Raw genomic sequence first — 17479 nt, forward strand, 5'->3', positions numbered from 1 at the left:
TTCTCCCCTAGGAAAGTCTCCTCTGCCTCCCTCTTAGTGACAACCCAGACACATATAAAGCTGTCTGTGGCTACTGTGCTGCCAGCTTGGCCCTCCTGGTTAGACACTTATCCCTAGGTCTCTCTGTAGAAAGGCTAGTGTACTAGGCAATGCTTTTAGACCACAGAGACATCTTGCTCCCCACAAACTCAAACCCACCCATTAGATTTTGATAATTCTGTGTTCTTTTTTTTTTCCTACGGTTTTTTTTTTCCACTTTTCTCAGACTCAGAAGTTTTAGACAGGGTGATCACCAGTCCAAGGTCAACCTGGACTACATGGAGAGCACAAGGCCAGTTTGACCTGAATAGCAAAAAAACAAAACCGACAGTGAAACAAAAATCCCAGCATATATTACTAATGGACCAATTATACCAGATCCGACTTGTATTCACAGACATGGGCTTAAAACTAGGTTAGGCCATTTTTTTTTGGCCAAAAAAAAAACCCAAAAAAACAAAAAAAAAAACAAAAAAAACCCATCAAGTTTACTATTCTGGTCCTGGAAAAAGTTCAGCTGTCAAACTAGTATTGACAAAAAAGGCAAAATTTCTGAACTGTCTTCATGGAAGAAAATTTTCTGTGAGGTTCAGTATCTGTTTCAAAAATTTCCCGTCTCAGTCAGACCATGAATTTCCCAGAAAAAGGAAGAGAAGGTATGAAAGATTGAGAGGGGCCTAAAGCAGGGGGTCTATGGTCAGACTCCAGCACCTCATCAACCCTTTGGCATTACAGACCCATGGCCTCTGAAAAACTCAAGTCCACAGCTCTCCCAGCAGAGGCCCAGCGCAGTGCAGGTCTCTTGCTTTCCCGCTCTCACACCTCCACCTGGGCTGGGTGCTGGGCTCACCTTCCTCAGGAGCTGAGCTCTCAGCTGAACTGTCTTTCTCTGAACTGCCTGAGGAGGCAGCTTTGTTGGCTTGTTTCTTCATGGCTCCTTTCTTCTCTATTTTTCTGGTTTTTCCTTTCTTCTTATTTTTATTGCTCCCAAATGTCCACTATAAGGGGGGGAAAAAAGGAAAATTGAAATAGGGCTATGCACTTTAATAAGGTGATACATGCTTCTAATACTAGTACTCTTAAAGGGAGAGTGGAGGAGTCTGGGTCTGAAGCTAGCCTGGGATTACACAGTGAGACTGTGTTTTTAAAAACAAACACAAAACCAAGAGAAAATAATTTTTTCTATTTTATGTGTTAGAGATGGCAGTAATTGCTGACAGCTGGCATGCTGGGTTAAAGTATACAAGATGGCTGAGTACTCAGGTCTCAGGAAAGCAGAGAACTTTCTGCAGGAGAAAAATGACAAAAAAGCACATGGAGAAAGGACAGGGCCACTTTTTGGCACAAATAATAGCATCAGCAACTCCAAGGAAGTAGTAAATTAGATTATTAAGTCTGAGCATGACTCTTGTTTTAAAATCTGTGAGGCTCACACCTTTAATCCCAGCACTCAGGAGGCAGAGGCAGGGGGATCGCTGTGAGTCTGAGGCCAGCCTGGTCTACAAAGCGAGTCTAGGACAGCCAAGGTTACACAGAGAAACCCTGTCTTGGGAAAAAAAAAAATCTGTGAGGCTCAGACAGCTCAATGGCTAAGAGTTCATACTGTTCTTGCAGAGGACCCGATTCAGTCACACAGACAGGCACTAAGTCACATCACTAGTAAGGGCAGAATTAGATCTGCAACAGAGAACTAACTCATATAAAATACACCAAGGCACAGTGTCTCCTGCTTCCTGTAATTTTTACTTACTTTTCTGTGGGTAGTGTACATGTGGATGTGAGTGCACACGTATGTTTGTGCATGCCAAGTGTCTACTCCTCTACTGCTTTCCACCTTAGTGTTTGCAACAGGGTCTCTCACTGAGACTGATGGACGTGAGCCTCGAGGATCCGTCTGTCTTCACTGTGGTAGAGATATAGACGTGATACCCAGCTTTTATGTGGGTGCTGGGGATCTGAACTCCTATCTTCATGCCTGTATGGCAGCCACTTTACCTACTGCAAGGTCACAAAGACTGGGGGCTGGGGATGACTCAGAAGTGAGGGGCTCTGCTGCCCTTTTAGAGAACTGGGGTTCAGTTTTCATATGGTAGCTCACAGCCATCTGCTGACTCCAATTTCAGGAGATCCAAAGTGCTTTCCTGACCCCCACGGCACCAGGCACCCAAGTGTTGTACAGACACACACGCGAGCAAAGCAGCCATGCCCACGAGTCTCCACTGCACTTCTAAACCCGGGATCTGGACTAGTAAACTTAAGGAACCTGCAATTTGGGTCACTGAAGAAGCAAGCAGCACATGTTTGTAATTCTAGCCTGAAGTCTTTTGGTATTCTAACCTGCTGTTCCAGAATGCCTTTAGTTGAAAAGTAATTAATGAGTTTTAGTCTACTGTTTAACTTTCATTCTATAAGGAATGTGTATTAAATTATGAAGACCCTTTCGTCATCAGACTCTTCAATGTTGTAAACTACACTTTCTACATCTACTACTTAGCAAAGACAGTGTCTTTGATTCTACTCTCACAGGGTGATAAACCTCGCTTGCCAGGATCAGTACATTTATGCTGGGTAGTTATTGTTGTTATTTTGGTGATTCTGGAAGATTAGTGCCCCACAGAAGCTCATCCTAAGACCCACACTCTTACTTCGTCTTGATAAAATATTGTTGAAAACACTTTGTTTCTAGAGACTATGTTTTCCTATGGGGCCCCGGTTGAACTCAAAGAGGCAATCCTGAGTGTTAGGATTGCAGGGGTGATATATTACTTTAATTGCCATTTCTTTTCATTTAAAGGGAATGAAAACAAAACAACTGTATGTTCTGAGATAACATTATCATGAGTGAATAGTGACTTGTATAGGTGACTTTGCGTTCTAAACTATTAATTTCAACACAGAGATCATCAGCTAGAAAGAAATTGTAATCTCTTAACACTGAAGTTCCAGGCATTTCTAAGTTTAAATGCTTAAGGAAAATGATTTGGAAGACAGTTTAATCACAGCACTTGGGAAGCAGAGGCAGGTGGATCTCTGAGTTCAAGGCCAACCTGGTTTACAAAGTGAGTCCAGGACAACCAATGCTACACAGAGAAACCCTGCCTGGAAAAAAAAAATCCAAACAGTTCACAATGTTCAAATTTTTAGTTAATTGGGCTAAAACTTCAGCAATTTTCCGTGCAGACAGTATTAGAGTCAATAATGTATACGGTCCCATTGGTTCTTGTTACAATAAATAGGACAAAACTGCACACAGTACTCTCTATCTCTGTCTCAGCTATAAAATGCCTCAGTGCACCTTTCCAAGTGTCTGGACTCTCCACAAGGAAAATGTGAGGCAGTTCAGAGTGAGGTATCAGGGTCATGTGTGAAAATGGCTAGGTCTGTTTTTGCCTACAGGTAAGAGTTTCTAATGTGCAACAGAGCCAAACTCTAAACTCCCTGGGGAGGTGGGTGTTGACCAGAGCAAAAACTACCTAAATGTGAAGCCACACAAGTGAACCCAACTGGGAAAGAGCCATGAAATCACCAGCTTCCTCATCCTTCCGTTCTCTTTTTCTCTGCCTAAGCCTGAGCCCAGGAACTGCCCCTCCCCCATCTGTTGAATATGACAGTGCTTTATGGAGAGGTACAAAAACCAAGGGTAAAAACCGAAGAAATGTAAATGCTGATTTAAAAGAGGGCTTTTTGCTAAACCTAAATGTGAAAAGGGTATCGGCTGGTTTTCGCCCAACAGTTTTCAAAAGAAGATGGCAAAGCTACCCTTCTCGCCCAAGGAGGCTGGCTCAGTGAGCTCCATGACACCAAAGGAAAATAACCAACAGAGCAATGTGTGAACCTTTAGGGTAATTAGAATATTACACCTAAAAAGAAATCTTAAAAAAAAAAGGGGGGGGGTGCTGGATTGACGGTTCAGTGGTTAAGAGCACTGGCTGCTCTTAGAGGTCCTGAGTTCAATTCCCAGTAATCACACGGTGGCTCACAACCATCTATAACGGAATCTGATTCCCTCTTCTGGTGTGCATGAAAACACCAGCTTGACAACTTGAGTTCAATCTCAAGAACTCACATGGTGGGAGGAAAGCCAAATCCTAAGTTGTCCTCTGACCTCCACATGCATGCTATGACTCATGCATGCCCACAGGAATGCACACACAAAGTTAATAAAAAGTTGTTTTAAAAAACATTTTCTGCTGAAGGTCAGCGGTGAACACTATCACCTGCAATGCCCTTTGTTCAGTTCCTACACTAGAGTGGGGAGAATCACCTATATTTCCACTACCCAAAAATAAACGCACACTTAAAATCTAAGGATTTCAGTAAGAAAGACTCAAAGAGCTCCAATTATTATCCAAAGATTTTTTTTTTTTTAATTTTGGCCCCTGAAAGATAGATATTTGTAGTTTTTACATTAAAATATATGAATCAGGGCTGAAGAGATGGCTCAGAGGTTAAGAGCACTGGCTGCTCTTCCAAAGGTCTTGAGTTCAATTCCCAGCAACCACATGGTGGCTCACAACCATCTACAATGAGATCTGGTGCCCTCTTCTGGTACAAAACACTGTATACATAATAAATAAATAAATCTTTAAAAATAATGAATCAGAGAGTCCTAGTTTTTGCTTATGCACAAATATTTAATATTTGTGCAATACCCATTCTCCCAAAATACAGATGCTAATAAAGTATAAATGAAGATAGTCAAGACTTTGTGGCAAGAGAAACAATATAGAAATATTCTCCAGCCCTTCAGCTAGGGACTCCTTGCCTATCCCTTCAAATCCCTCATTCCCCTGACTATGACAGACGGAGAACGAAGTCTTTCACAGTCCGAGTGTGACCGACAGTACGTGCAGTGCGGCAAACAGGGCAGAACTCATGTTCTGGTGTTTTGTCCATTTAGGATGAAGTACAGGACATGAGCTGCATCTTACGACTTTGAGGGGACGGAGGCAATAGTGAAGGGGGAGCTCTACCACAGCTGTCACGAGTCCAAGCAACTATTTTTTTAAAAGACTTATTTATTTATTATGTTTACAGTGTTTCGCCTGCATGTATGTTTGCAGGCCAGAATGGGCACCAGATCACATTATAGATGGTTGTGAGCCACCATGTGGTTGCCGGGAATTGAACTCAGGATTCTGGAAGAGCAGACAGTTATCTTAACCACTGAGCCATCTCTCTACCCCACACCCCACCCCACAAGCCTCTATTTTCTTTTCTGTGGAATATGGGAGTCCAGATGACCTTTAAGACCTTCAACATTATGGGATTTTATATGACCTGGATGTTTGACAGGAAGGCTTTCTAGATATTAACAGCCAGCCACAAAAGGGCGTAGCTGAGAAGTCATGGTTTCTGAACTTTGTGTTTTGTTTACTTTTTTCCTGAAGATTAAAAGAGCCATAGAAATTGAAGAGTAAACACAACCTTATGTCCATTCAAAGGGCCCTGAACTTTGAGTACAGAGGCCAGAGCAGCCCCCGTGCTGGCTACCCACAAACCACCAAGGAGAGGAGGAGGACTGGGTTGTCAGTCAGCACTCCCATACATCCTGATATCCGGCTGCTTTCCTACGCAGACTGTATGCAAGTGATTATATAGATGCACAGCAAAGAAAGCCCAAAATAAAGCCTAGAGGGAAGACGTTTCTCACTTAATAAATCAAGACTGCAGCCTGACTCTCATTGAGGTTAACAGTTTAATGAGCAGCAGTTAATTAACAAATCAGAAGGCGTGTACTATACTATGCCATATCATCCTGAGGACATGTGGATGTTACAAGCAGCCTGGGACCAGTTTCCTTCCAAACATTCAGACAAAAGATGGGATGGAACACAGGATGGGAGCGATTGCTTGAGACTTGGGTAGCCTTGACATACTGAGTACTGTGACTATTCTGGAGGCAGAACAAAGAAACTTGAAGATTTCAGACAGCATCTCTAAGAGGCAAAAACACCTACCCGCCTAGGTCTTGGAATCCAGAGCAGAAGGCATTCTAGCTCTTTGAGCTAATTTCTGCCCTCTTGAGCTAGGGTCTCATGTAGCTCAGACTGGCCACAAACTCACTGCATTAGCCAAGAATGAACTTGAACTTCCGATCTTCCTGCCTCATCTTCTACACAAGGAATACAGGCATGGATCTCCATGCTGGTTCTGAATTGAATTTATATGCAAAATAAAAACATTTCAAGTAAACAGTGTTCAAGAATAATAGCTAGGCTAGTGACAAAGAGTGCTGAAAATGGGTCAAAAGAACCAGGGAAGAGCCAAGCCTTTAACCTGAGACTGTTTTCTTCCCCATAAAATAAAAGTAACATATTGACTTAACTGCTCACTGAGGGTAGCATGAGACTAAAAGGAGACAGGATAACAAAGGTCTCATTATATGCTGTGTTCTAACTGTGTGCAGAGCGCTTACTAGCACACAGGAGGCCCTGGATTTGATCTTCAGCAGATCATAACTGGAGACATGAAGATCAGAAGTTCAACTTGGAGAGAGAGCTCATCGATTAAGAGTACACACTGTGTGCTGGAGAGATGGCTCAGTGGGTAAGAGCGCTGCCTGCTCTTCCAAAGGTCCCGAGTTCAATCCCCAGCAACCACATGGTGGCTCACAGCCATCTATAATGTAATGTGATGTGATGCCCTCTTCTGGCCTGAAAGTGTACATGCAGGCAGAATACTGTATACATAATAAATAAATAAATGAATCTTTAAAAAAAAAAAAAAAAGAGTACATACTGCTCTTGCAGAGGACCTGATTCCAGCACCCACATCAGGAGGTCCACAGCAGTCTGTAAGTCCAGTTCCAGATCTGATGTCTCTAGATTGTACTAGTACTGCACTCACATGCACATACCACACAAACACACACACACACACATAATTATAAATAAAAAGCATTATAAAAGAAGTTAAAGTTCACCAGGTCCTGTGGCACACGCCTGTAATCCCAGCACTTGGAGGCAGAAGCAGGCAGATCCCTGTGAGTTTGAGCCCAGCCTTGTCTACAAAGTGAGTCCAAGACAGCCAGAGATACACAGAGAAACCCTGTCTAGAAAAAAAGAAAGAAAGAAGTAAAGGAGGGAGTGAGGTAGGAGAGGAAAGAGAGAAAGAGAAAAGGAGAGAGGGAAGGAAAGAGAGGGAGAGAGGGAAGGAAGGAAGGAAGGAAGGGAAAGAAAGAGAAAAGGAGAGGGAGGGAGGGAAGGAGGGAGGAAAGAAGAGAGAGAAACAAAACAGCATGAAGTGGTGGCACACGGCATTTAATCCCAGCACTCAGGAGGCAGAGGCAGACCTCTGTGAATTCGAAGCCAGCCAGGTCTACACAGCAAGCTCAAGGGCAGTCAGGACTACATAGAGCGACCCTGTCTCCAAAACAAAATCCCTGTTAAATTTAAATGCAATGTACTATCTTATGCTGGGGGAAAAAAGAGAGAACTTCTATCGAAGCTGTTTTTCTCCCTTCTTCTCTCCCTTTTTGTGCTGAAATCAAAGCAATTGTCCAAAAGGTTCTGTATTCATGGTTACAGATTCTGACAGTGGCCAAAACAAAAGTATTTAACATAACATGACTCCTGAAGTTGATTTTCCCCCCCTCCTGAATATGAAAAAGGAGTTGCAGACAGGCAGATCTCTGTGAGTTCGAGGCCAGCCTTGTCTACAAAGAGAGTCCTGGACAGTCAACGTTATACAGAGAAACCCTATCTTGAAAAGGGGCGGGGGTTAGAGGTGGCTCTGTGGTTCAAGTTGTTTGTTGCCTAACCTGACAATATGAGTTTGACCCCCACAGCCCACATGATGAATGGCTGTTCTATGACTTCCACAATGAATGCTGTGACATGTGTACACAACACACACACTAAATAAACATCATTTATCTTATAAAGAACATGAAAAACAGCCTAGCTTTCTCTTCTTTCCATTATAGTACAGAATCAATGTAGAAAAGGTACTACTATACTTTATAATCTGGTACTCACCGGGCAGTGGTGGCGCACACCTTTAATCCCAGCACTCGGGAGGCAGAGGTAGGAGGATCGCTAGTTCAAGGCCAGCCTGGTCTACAAAGTTAGTCCAGGACAGCCAAGACAGAGAGATCCTGTCTCGAAAAACGAAAGAAAGAAAGAAAGAAAGAAAGAAAGAAAGAAAGAAAGAAAGAAAGAAAGAAAGAAAGAAAATAAATCTGGTAATCACATAGCTTGCCAAAAGTCAAAAGAAGTGATACAGAGACAAGTAAAAGATAATTAATACTGTAAGTAATATTCTGTTTGGTAGGAAGCAGTATCAGTCTTTATTGGAAGCATATGCTAATCATTATCTATATGGTAAAACAAGAACAAAATGCTCTCAGCCATATAGACCAACTTCCCCAAAAAGTTGCTTTTAAGTGAATTTAAAAGTAAAAGTTGTATCTTTCTCAAAGTGCTCTACTCTTTTGCTGTTGAGATAGGCTCTTTGTATGCGTCCCAATCTGGGTTTGAACTCGTGGCCCCCTGCCTTAGCACCCAGCATGCTTTGGTTACTCCTATGTACTGCATACCTAGCTCTACTGATTTTCTTCTGCTAAGATGTGCACTTAGGGTAGGCACCCAGAGATAAAAAGTGTTAAGTAGTGGCAGTGAAGAGCTTGAAAAAGCAGGTGGGTAAGAGAAAGAGAAGGCAGAAGTCTCAGGGAGAAAAAGTGAAATAGATAAAAGCAAGAAGAGGCAGAGCCTGCGAGGGGAGCATGGACAGAAACATAGAAAGGCTGGGGGAAGTTCTGGGAAAGACACAAGAGTGACAAAGGCTGAATTGCAGGACTGGGCCAAATGCCTTTACTTCTCAAAAATGTTGGAAACAAAGCTATATATGACACTGTTAATATATAGTAGCTCTCTCTAAGTGTGGTAGCACATGCCTGTAATCCCAGCATTTGGGAGTTGGAGGGAGACAAATCAGAAGCTCAAAGTTACAAAGCAAGTTTAAGGCCTGCCTGGATTATATGAGACCCTGACTCAAAAGTTAACTATTAAAAAAATTTAAATCAAATACTAAAAAAAGAAACCAAATAATAATTATTGTTCTAATAGTAATTGCAGCCTTTTTTTTTTTTTAAACTTTAACTGTTTTTCAATTCTGAAAAAATAAATGTAGGGCATCCAAAGAACTTTTTTTTAAAAACTGAGGACAAGGGAGAATTTGCATTTCTCTCTTATCTAGTTGTTTCTAAAAAGGATTCTGAAAGTGTCTCATGTAGGATTGGAAAACTTTTGATTTTGTCATGTTATTAAGATTTTTATGGGGCTGGAGAGATGGCTCAGCGGTTAAGAGCACTGACTGCTCTTCCAAAGGATCGAGGTTCAATTCCCAGTACCTATATGGCAGCTCACAACTGTCTATAACTCCAAGATCTGACACCCTTACACAGACATGCATGTAGGCAAAATACCAATGCACATAAAATTTAATTAATTTTAAAAAAGATTTTATGTGTATGTATTTACGCCACCAGAGTACCTGGTGGGTGCCAGAAGAGAGCTTCGAATTTCCTACAGTTGTAGTTAGGGATAGTAGACAAACTGCCATGCGGATGCTGGGACCCAAATCCAGATCTGCTAGAATAACAAAAGCTCCTTTTTGGTTTTTTGTTTTTGTTTTTGTTTTTGTTTTTGTTTTTAAGATAAAGTTTCACTGTATAGCCTTGGCTCTCCTGGAACTCCCTCTATAGACAAGGCTGTCTCCACCTCCCCAGTGCTAGGATTAAAGGTGTGTACCCCCACCCCCTTCCACCCCACCACCCACCACCCCCGCTGTAGCAAGGGCTCTTCTTAAGCACTAGGCCAGAACCTCAAGCACAGATAGCATGTACTTTAACTGTGAGCTACACATTCAGTCCAACATTATGACTTTCAGCCACTGAAGTGTTCCTTCCAGCTTCTGAGACTTGGTCCATATGAAACAGAAAGAGCCTTGCTTATTTTTACTTATTTAATTATTTATTTATTATTACATATACAGTGCTCTGCCTGCGTGTACACCTGCAGACCAGATGAGGGCATTAGATCACATTATAGATGGTTGTGAGCCACCATGTGGTTGCTGGGAATTGAACTCTTAACCTCTGAGCCATCTCTCCAGCGTATTTATTTGTTTGTTTGTTTGTTTGTTTGTTTTTCACAACAGGGTTTCTCTGTGTAGCCCTAGCTGTCCTGGAACTTACTCTGTAGACCAGCCTGGCCTTGAACTCACAGAGATCCACCTGCCTCTGTCTCCTGAGTGATGGGATTAAAGGTGTGCACCACCATCGCCTGGCAAGCTTTGCTTATTTTGGCTTATTTACCCTAAATAATACAGCAATATATTTACTAAATCTAATGTTTCCCCTTAAAAAAATACTATACATTAGAAAGACCATTGGGCTGGAGAGATGGCTCAGAGGTTAGGACCACTGACTGCTCCTCCAGAGGTCCTGAGTTCAATTCCCAGCAACCACATGGTGGCTCACAACCATCTATAATGTGATTTGATGACCTCTTCTGGCCTGCAGGTGTATGTGTAAGCAGAGCACTGTATACATAATAATGAATAAATAAATCTTAAGAAAGAAAGAAAGAAAGAGAGAGAGAGAGAGAAAGAAAGACAGACAGACAAACAGACAATTAAGGCTGGCAGATCTGGACCCAGGCAGGTCAGCTCGCACTACTGTACCAACCAAGGACAGTACATACAGTAAACCCAGAACCCTCTCCAGGTCTAGACAACAGACACCACATTCTCCACAGCTGTGTGGAGAGCAGGGACTGACTTGGACATGAACTCTGGTGCCCCCTACTTGACCACTTCCCCTTGGTGGGGAGAACTGGTCACATTTAGAGAAAGAGTTAGCAGGCTACTAGGAAGAGACCTGATAGGCTGTGATCTTATAGTGGGGGACAAGGTCCCCTTCTGTCACAGACCTAGAGGAGGGGAATAGGATGAAAGGGGGGGGACCAGGACGGGAAGATACAAGTGAGGAGACAACAACTGAGATATAATCAAAATAGATTACTTAAATGTAAACAAACAAACAAACAAATACAAATACTAAACATAAAACATTTACTTATGGGCCAGGCTGTAGTGGCCCACTCCTTTAATCACAGCACTCAGGAGGTAGAGGCAGGTGGATCTCTGTGAGTTCTAGGCCAGCCTGGTCTACAGAGCGAGAGAGTTCCAGGACAGCCAAAGCTATGCAGAGAAACCTGTCTCTGAAGACAACAGCAGCAGCAATCCCCTTATTTCCTCACCTGTTAGCTCTTATACTTACTGTCTAGTGCATATATCTTCTTCTAAATGGGAAGATGTTGTGATTTCTCTCTTTTTCACGCCTCCCTGTATCATTTAAGTAGCTATTAACTTGCTCTAAAATCAGAATGCTTTTCTCCTTGTGACAAACTACTCATTCATTCCCCAACCCAGCCCCAGCAAGACAGGGTCTCATGTGGTAGACTGGCCTTGAACTTGATATGTACGTAAAGATGACCTGAACTTTTGACCATGTCGCCTCCTCCTCCCAAGTGCTGGAGTACAGGTGTGTGCCCTCCACCCCACCCCCCTCCTCCCAAGTGCTGGAGTACAGGTGTGTGCCCTCCACCCCACCCCCCTCCTCCCAAGTGCTGGAGTACAGGTGTGTGCCCTCCACCCCACCCCCCTCCTCCCAAGTGCTGGAGTACAGGTGTGTGCCCTCCACCCCACCCCCCTCCTCCCAAGTGCTGGAGTACAGGTGTGTGCCCTCCACCCCACCCCCCTCCTCCCAAGTGCTGGAGTACAGGTGTGTGCCCTCCACCCCACCCCCCTCCTCCCAAGTGCTGGAGTACAGGTGTGTGCCCTCCACCCCACCCCCCTCCTCCCAAGTGCTGGAGTACAGGTGTGTGCCCTCCACCCCACCCCCCTCCTCCCAAGTGCTGGAGTACAGGTGTGTGCCCTCCACTCCACCACCCCCCACCTCATGCTCAACTCCCATTGAACTTTTAAGTTAGCTATTCTTGTTCTCTGTGGCTCAGCAAGTTAAAGGCACATGCTACCAAGTCTGATGATGTAAGTTTAATTCCTGAAAGCCACACAAAGAAATAAAGAACGACTTCTCTTTTAAGTTGTCCACTGACCACTACGTGTGCATCATGGTAAAGGTGCATACACACATACCTGCACCTAGAATAAATAAAAATTAAAAAAACTTGACATTATCTGTCCTTATCAATTTTCTCTAAGGGGACCAAAACCTTTTCTTTTTGCTTTTGCTTTTGTTTTTTGTTTTTTTGAGACAAGGTTTCTCTGTGTAGCCCTGACTATCCTGGAACTCACTCTATAGACCAGAGCTGGCCTCAAACTCACAGAGATCTGCCTGGCTCTACCTCCCAAGTCCTGAGGGTTGTTTTTTTTTTTTAAGATTTGTTTGTTTGTTTGTTTATTATTTATTATGTATACAACATTTGCCTGCATGTGTACCTACCCACCAGAAGAGGGCATTAGATCTCATTATAGATGGTTATGAGCCACCATGTGGTTGCTGGGGGAATTGAACTCAGGATCTCTCGAAGAGCAGACTGTGCACTCAATCTCAATCTCTGAGCCAACTCTCTGGAATTAAGGAAAGAAATTTCTTTCTTTTTTAAAAGATTTATTTATTATTTATACAGTATGCTGCTGACACATGCTGCAGGCCAGAAGGATACCAAATCTCACTATAGATGGTTGTGAGCCACCATGTGGTTGCTGGGATTTGAACTTAGGACCTTTGGAAGAACACAGTGCTCTTAACCTCTGAGCCATCTCTCCAACCTCCAGAAAGAAATTTAAATGTATATTCATGATTCACTAATGACAAAAGTATCCAGGTATGATGGCTTATACTTACAACCCCAGCACTTGGAGATAGAAGCAGGAGGACTGCTGCATATATTGAGACCCTGTCTCAAACCAATGAACAAAGGGGGTGGGGAACAAAAAGACAAAAATAAAGGAGCATATATGAAAAAACTCCAGGAAGATTCTGGCACATGTATGTTCCATCTGACTGAGGATGGCCACTTCAACAACCAAAAAATTTTAAAAGGCTAATTTGCAAGTAGCAAAGATGTAAAATCAAAGCAGAAATGATGCAGCACAGTACTAGTACTATTTCTCCTCAGATAGATGTGTGGATGGACAATCAGTTCAGCAGAGGGAAAAGACAACAGCCCCTTCTCAGATTTCATGGATCCTCCAGGAATTCTCTAGCCAACCTAAACGACCTATAGCAACCTTAATTCTGGATCATGGTATCAATAAATTCTCTGGTGCCAGATTAGAATGAAATATGAAAATAAAACAAGTCAAATCAACTCTTTATGTCACCTCCTAACTGTCCAAGCAGTAAACCGTTTGCTCTAACCCTGAGTCTTCTGTACTGGGCTAGGTGGAAAGATGAGCTTTCAGAATACTTAACAGAGAGTTTGCTACTCCCCATCAGACAGAGCTGCAATAAGCCTGTGGGCCTGGGGGCGGCAGCAGGAATTAATTACTTTGTATGGGGTACTGAAGAGATGGCTAAGTGGTTGCGAATCCTTGGCTGCTCTTCCAGAAGGCCGGTGTTTGTTCCCAGAACCCAGGTGGAAGTTCATAGCCACCTGTAACTCCAGCCTAAGGGGATCTAACGCTCTCTTCTGGGCCCTTCAGGCACTCACAATCATGTGCATATAACACAAACATAGATATACAATTAAAACTAAACCCTAAAAAGAACATGGGGGGGCGCTATTCCAAACCCCTCTCCATGGTGGACAGGGTGCAACTTAGCTGTCAAGTCAAGCTTTTCCTCCTTAAGTACATAAATAGCTGAGGTAAAGGGTGATGTCTTGGGGTTTTTGTTTGTTTGTTTGAATGTTTTTCTTTGAGAGAATCTGGATAGATAGTTTCAGCTAGTTTCAATTCAAGATCGCCCTGCCTCAACCTCTCCAATGTTAGGGTCACCATGCTTGGCTAAGGTAAAAAATGCTTGTGTGACTAGAACAAAGGAAACCCTAACTATAAAGATGTGTCACTGGATCTACTCGGCCACCAGTTGTGGACTCCGATGCTGTCAAGCTGACATACTAGGGGTAGGGGTGCGGTGGCATACGCCTCTAACCCCAGAATTTGGGAGGTAGAGACAGAAGGCTCAGGAGTTTAAGGTCAACCTCAGCTACAGTGAATTCCTGGCCAGCCAAGGCGACAGAGAAACACAACATCTCAAAACGAATAAATGGAACAAAACAAGGATTTTTTTCTGCATCGTTAAAAAAAAAAACTGCACTAAAAAAAACAAAAACAAAACTCAAAATCAAATTAGTTCATAGGCCTCACAAATTTTATAATAGATCAGGTAATTTTATTGAGATAAATTCCAGTCCCTGCAATGGAAAAACAGACATGGGGCTGGAGAGATGGCTCAGAGGTTAAGAGCGCTGCCTGCTCTTCCAGCGGTCCTGAGTTCAATTCCCAGCAACCACATGGTGGCTCACAGCCATCTACAATGAGATCTGATGCCCTCTTCTGGTGTACATGCAAACAAAACACTGTGTATTTAATAAATGAATAAATCTTTTAAAGAAGATAAAAGAAACAAAAGAAAAACAGACATTTACTATCTCTTGCTGTGGCGAGCATTTTAGGTCTAGTGAATTATTTAAGACTAAGAGAACATTACTACAGCCAATCAGAATGCAGGCGCTGTCAGTGTACAGACAATGGAAGCTGGGGAATACTCTGCTCCAGTGTTAACTAAACTGCGTGTTATTAGATAAGCATTAAAATTTGCTGTTGAAGTATTTGCCTCAACTGTAGACTAAGAGGTTGAAGAAAGAGGGCAGAATCTCTCTTCTAGGAAATCGCTAAGGACAAAGGTTCTTCAAGTCAAACACCCCCACACCCCCACAGCCACCACCCTGATGCTTTAGGGCTTTGTTTTCGCTACTGGACTATTTGAGAAAACTGCCTTGGCTTAGACAATGACAGCTGTTTGGTTTAGTGTTTAACTTCCTCTAAAGTTAACCCCATCATTTTGAGGGATGGCAAATCAATCTTCCCAAAGAAAGTTTTGTATCTCAAGTACTGACTACTAAAATAAGTACATTATATACATTTTTTCTTTATTTTTCTCTTGAGACTGGGTCTTGCATAACCCAGGCTGGCCTTGAACTCTTGATCCCACTGCTTCAGCTTTCTGAATGCTGAGATTATAGCATTAGATATTATTAGACCTTGTTTTCTAACATGAAAGCAGTATTTAAAAGATGGCTTTTTAAAAAGGTGACTAATGGCCAGGCAGTGATGGTGCCCATCTTTAACCCCAGCACTCAGGAGGCAGAGGCAGGCAGATCTCTGGGAGTTCGAGGCCAGCCTCAAGTGAGTCCAAGACAGCCAAGGCTACACACAGAAACCCTTTCTCAAAAAACCAGAAGAAAAAAAGTGACTAATGTTTGGCCCTTCTACAATAGAGAGAATGCCCACCATGTAAGGCAAATAATTCAAAGCTATGCTATCACAATTTCTTTTTCCTACCAAGTTTTTGTAGGTCCTGAGTTATAGGCCTTAGTTTAAGGAAGCAAAGTCATCAGGCATCACCAATTCCAGAATCTTCATCAAATGCTTGTCAATCACACAGGCCTAGCTCCTCCACACCCACCTCATCATCACTGTCCGACGTCTCTGAGTCTGAAGAGGCTGCAGGCTGACTCACAGGAGGCTCCTTCTCCTCGGAGTCACTACGCTTCCGCTTTGCCAGGGACAAGAGCTCCTAATTGGGCAGAAATAGTCACATCAGTTTTGCTCAACAGAAAAGTATAATGAAATGTCTGCTCTCCCTGATCTCTTCTATATACCTGTGCTTTCGGCTGAAGCGCACATTCATGAGCCCTGAGCACATGAGCAGACAGAACACCAGTATTCACGTATAAAACTTAAGCTTCAAAATCTGCCCTCTCTTGAGAGAGCCAAGTAAACAGGAAATGGAATTAGAGCTGTCTTCAAATTTTCAGGTCCCTCTCTAAACTGCCAAGTACTGACCACCTGTATTGAGTGGCAAGAGCTATGTCTGCAAAGATAATCTGCTTCATGTTTTAAATGACAGATGGCTAATACTCCAAGGATCTTCTATACTACTTCATACTAAAATTAGCATTTGTGGCTATTCTATCTAATAAGCTTACAAACTATAAGTTTCTGAGATAATTTTGTATTTTGGAAATATAAATTAAAAAAGAGGTATATTTCCGATATATAATCCAGTGTCACACAGTAAGTAGGATGTGTGCTAGCTATAAGTCTTTTTTTTTTAACTTTTATTTTATGTGCATTGTTGTTTTGCCTGCATCTATGTCTATGTAAGAATGTCAGATCAGGGGCTAGAGCGATGGCTCAGAGGTTAAGAGCACTGTCTGCTCCTCCAAAGGTCCTGAGTTCAATTCCCAGCAACCTAGTGGCTCACAACCATCTATAATGAGATCTGGTGCCCTCTTCTGGCAGACAAAACACTGTATACATAAGTAAATAAATTTAAAAAAAGAAAAGAAAAGAAAAGAAAAAAGAATGCTAGATCAGGCCGGGTGGTGGTGACGCACACCTTTAATCCCAGCACTTGGGAGGCAGAGGCAGGTGGATCACTGTGAGTTCGTCTACAAAGTGAGTCCAGGACAGCCAAAGCTACAGAGAAACCCTGTCTCAAAACAAACAAACAAACAAACAAACAAACACAGTCAGATCTTGGAGTTACGGACTCCATCTTGTGAGCTGCCATGTGGGTGCTGGGATTTGAACCCAGGTCCTCCAGAAGACCAAGCACCGCCCTTAACTGCTGAGCCATCTCTCCAGCCCCGCTGGCCAGAACTCTCACCAACAATCCCAACACTCCCATTCACTACCTCCACGCTGGTGGTTTAAATACAAGGGGTGGCTGTGGTGGTGCTGCCGCTGTCACATGTGTTATCATTACTTCTCCCATATACTCAGTCCAGCTACTCAAAAACACGACAAAGGGTCTCTTGCTCCACTCTCTGCAACAACAATAGCGGCTGAGACTTAGACTGTTCTTACTAGAAACCAGGCGCTCTCCTCAGCACCTGACACTTACTCCTCACAACAACCCACAATACTTATTGCTATCACTCCCATTAGAGATGAAGAGGCATCTGGAGGGCTGACGAGTGCTCGCTGTGAAAGCCTGATGGTCCTCAGAAGCCACAAGCAGTGGAAGGAGAGAACAGACTCCATTAGCTGTCCTCTGGCTTCCACACGTGCTAGCCCATACACATGCACCATACAAACACACAATTTTACACACATTTTAAAAAATGACCTATCTATTTCCCTATCTATTTCTATTTTATGCACACTGGTGTTTTGCCTGCATTCATGTTTGTCTGTGTGAGGATGTGAGATTCCCTAGAACTGGAGTTAGGACAGTTGG

General features: G+C 43.0%; 1 protein-coding gene across 1 annotated transcript in view; it reads right to left on the bottom strand.

Moving 5' to 3' along the window:
* The window catches only part of RTF1 (RTF1 homolog, Paf1/RNA polymerase II complex component), a 72971-nt gene that overhangs the window by 41861 nt on the left and 13631 nt on the right, over positions 1-17479 (bottom strand). Inside the window, exons 2-3 of the mRNA XM_084775281.1 lie at positions 15701-15811; positions 890-1037 (exon numbers count right to left, since the gene is read on the bottom strand). Of these exons, the coding sequence (XP_084631407.1) occupies positions 890-1037; positions 15701-15811 (259 nt within the window). The remainder of the gene's footprint in view (positions 1-889; positions 1038-15700; positions 15812-17479) is intronic.

Source organism: Acomys minous (genome assembly GCF_964271855.1).
Source record: "Acomys minous genome assembly, chromosome: 3".
NCBI lineage: Eukaryota > Metazoa > Chordata > Mammalia > Rodentia > Muridae > Acomys > Acomys minous.